General features: G+C 39.3%; 1 protein-coding gene across 1 annotated transcript in view; it reads left to right on the top strand.

Moving 5' to 3' along the window:
* The window catches only part of DYRK1A (dual-specificity tyrosine-(Y)-phosphorylation regulated kinase 1A), a 17,600-nt gene that overhangs the window by 11,517 nt on the left and 3,689 nt on the right, over positions 1-2,394 (top strand). The window contains exon 5 of the mRNA XM_009079667.1: positions 929-1,215. Coding sequence (XP_009077915.1) covers positions 929-1,215 — 287 coding nt within the window. The remainder of the gene's footprint in view (positions 1-928; positions 1,216-2,394) is intronic.

Below are 2,394 nucleotides of genomic sequence, written 5' to 3'. Positions count from 1 at the left end.
TGGTGTGTCCAGCAAGCTCAGGTAGTTGGAATTGAGTGTAAGAAGACCACCAGGGCATGGAAAGGTGCTGGTGCTCTCATGGGAGGATAGTGGCAAAGAAGAGAGACTAGGAAAGGCTTAGACAAGGATATATTGCAGGAATTGGCATCAGGGTGGAAGCAAACGTCACAGGTAAGTTGTGAAGGACACAGGAAAAAGTGGTTTGTGATAAGAGAGAAAAATCCATGGGACACCCAAGTTGCCATGAGAGACCAAAAAATCCACCTGAACTGAAACTCTGACTTCTCATTGTGCCAATATTGGTTCAAGATTTTAAGATGACCAAAAGGGGAATGTGTTGCTTTGTACCTGAGGGCTGAAGTGTTTTTCCTATTCCAGCTTTGTTTTACCTGTGGCAACCTGAACCCCTGAGAGACTGATGGACTCTGCTTGCCTCTAAACAGCTTCATGTGATGAATTTTCCACTTATTTCAAGGAAAAGAAATGGATTGGATTGGTTGCTTTCATGAACTCAGAGTATTCCTGGTTGAAATGGATATAATGGCTTATTGATCAGTGTTAATAATTGAAGCACAGCTTATAAATTGCAGTAATGTATATGTTAAATGAATCTGACAGTCAAATATTTTCTCTGCAAATGTAAGGGAGTGATGACTTGGTTTTATATTCCTTGTGTCTTTTAATTAAATCATTTTGGTTCATACAGCTTTACTCTACGCCCAAAGAGGTATAAAATGTCCCTCCATACCCCAGGTGTGGCAGAAATATTCCATAAATAACCACAGGGCTTGGGAAAAAAACCCAATCACTCTATTATCTTACTCATAGCTGAACTTCCTCCATACTGATTTAAGCATTGTGTTGTAATTAGTGCCTAATTTTTACCACACCAGGCTATGTACTCATGATTTTCTTCTCCTTTTCCAAGTGCATTTGAAGCGTCACTTCATGTTCCGGAACCATCTCTGCTTAGTCTTCGAAATGTTGTCCTACAACCTGTATGACCTGTTGAGGAACACCAACTTCAGAGGTGTCTCTTTGAACCTGACGCGCAAATTCGCACAGCAGATGTGCACTGCACTGCTCTTCCTGGCGACTCCTGAACTTAGTATCATTCACTGTGACCTAAAACCTGAGAATATCCTGCTCTGTAACCCCAAACGAAGCGCTATCAAGATTGTTGATTTTGGCAGTTCATGTCAACTTGGACAGAGGGTGAGTATGAGTGAACATTGAGTTTCAGGGCTACAGAATCATCGGCATTTAAGGGCAAGTCCAACCAAGCAGCACCACTAAACCATGTCCTCGAGTGCCACATCCACACACGTTTGTTTGGATACTTTCATTCTCCACGCCTTTTTATCATGATAAAAATCCACCATATTGTTACATTTTCCATCTACTTTGTTCTCCTTGGCTGTGTTTTTGTGTCATGTTAATGGACAGTGCATCAGTGCTTTGTTGTACAAGTCTGAAGTGCTGTTGATAAAATACTCCTTTGTCTTATTCCATATAGATTATTTATGATTCCTTCCACTTTAGCATATCCTTTATGACTAATCATTCTGCAGATTGGATTGTTAGATTAAAAGAATTCAGGAATTCATGGATTAACTCTTAACAGAAGTTCCCAATTCTCTCTTGAGGAGTTGGGTCTGGCCATTAGCAGCTCATTGCTTTTTCCCCTGATAAATTTGTGAAGAGCAGATCTAAATGTTGAATATTGCATTGAAATCAGAGGAGTTGGGTCTGGCCATTAGCAGCTCATTGCTTTTTCCCCTGATAAATTTGTGAAGAGCAGATCTAAATGTTGAATATTGCATTGAAATCAGAGGAGTTGGGTCTGGCCATTAGCAGCTCATTGCTTCTTCCCATGATAAATTTGGGAAGGGCAGATCAGAATGTTGAAAATTGCATTGAAATCAGTGCTGAGACACATACTTAGATTAATAAAAGGACTTTTGGCCATAAACTGGAAACCTTTCACCTCAAGGTGAATGAAGACACCTTGAAATGACATCAAGGTTGTCTCCATCAATACTGAGATAATGCTGAGATGTTAAGAAGCATAAATACAAAGCTCATCTGTAATCACTCCTTAAAATTAGCTTAAAAATCACTAAGGAATTAGCAATACTTTTGTGGAAAGTGCTGCATGTTATTTAATGTATAAAATAGGGTTCACTTTTGGGCTCTGTTAGTGTTTCTGATGTGGAACAGTTTTTCTACAGCTGATAAGGGTGAAAATTTCATTGTGTGAGTGTCTGTAATTGCATGTGATGACACTCATCAACCCCAAAGCATCAGATATTGACATCATGAGTGAACCTGCACTTTATTTTCCTTAAGAATTAGCATTTACATACTTTTGCTAACATAACTCACAGATACTGT

Source organism: Acanthisitta chloris, unplaced genomic scaffold, assembly GCF_000695815.1.
Source record: "Acanthisitta chloris isolate BGI_N310 unplaced genomic scaffold, ASM69581v1 scaffold988, whole genome shotgun sequence".
NCBI classification, from domain to species: domain Eukaryota; kingdom Metazoa; phylum Chordata; class Aves; order Passeriformes; family Acanthisittidae; genus Acanthisitta; species Acanthisitta chloris.
The sequence above is the reverse complement of the archived record's forward strand: the minus strand, read 5'-3'. Positions and strand labels throughout refer to the sequence as shown.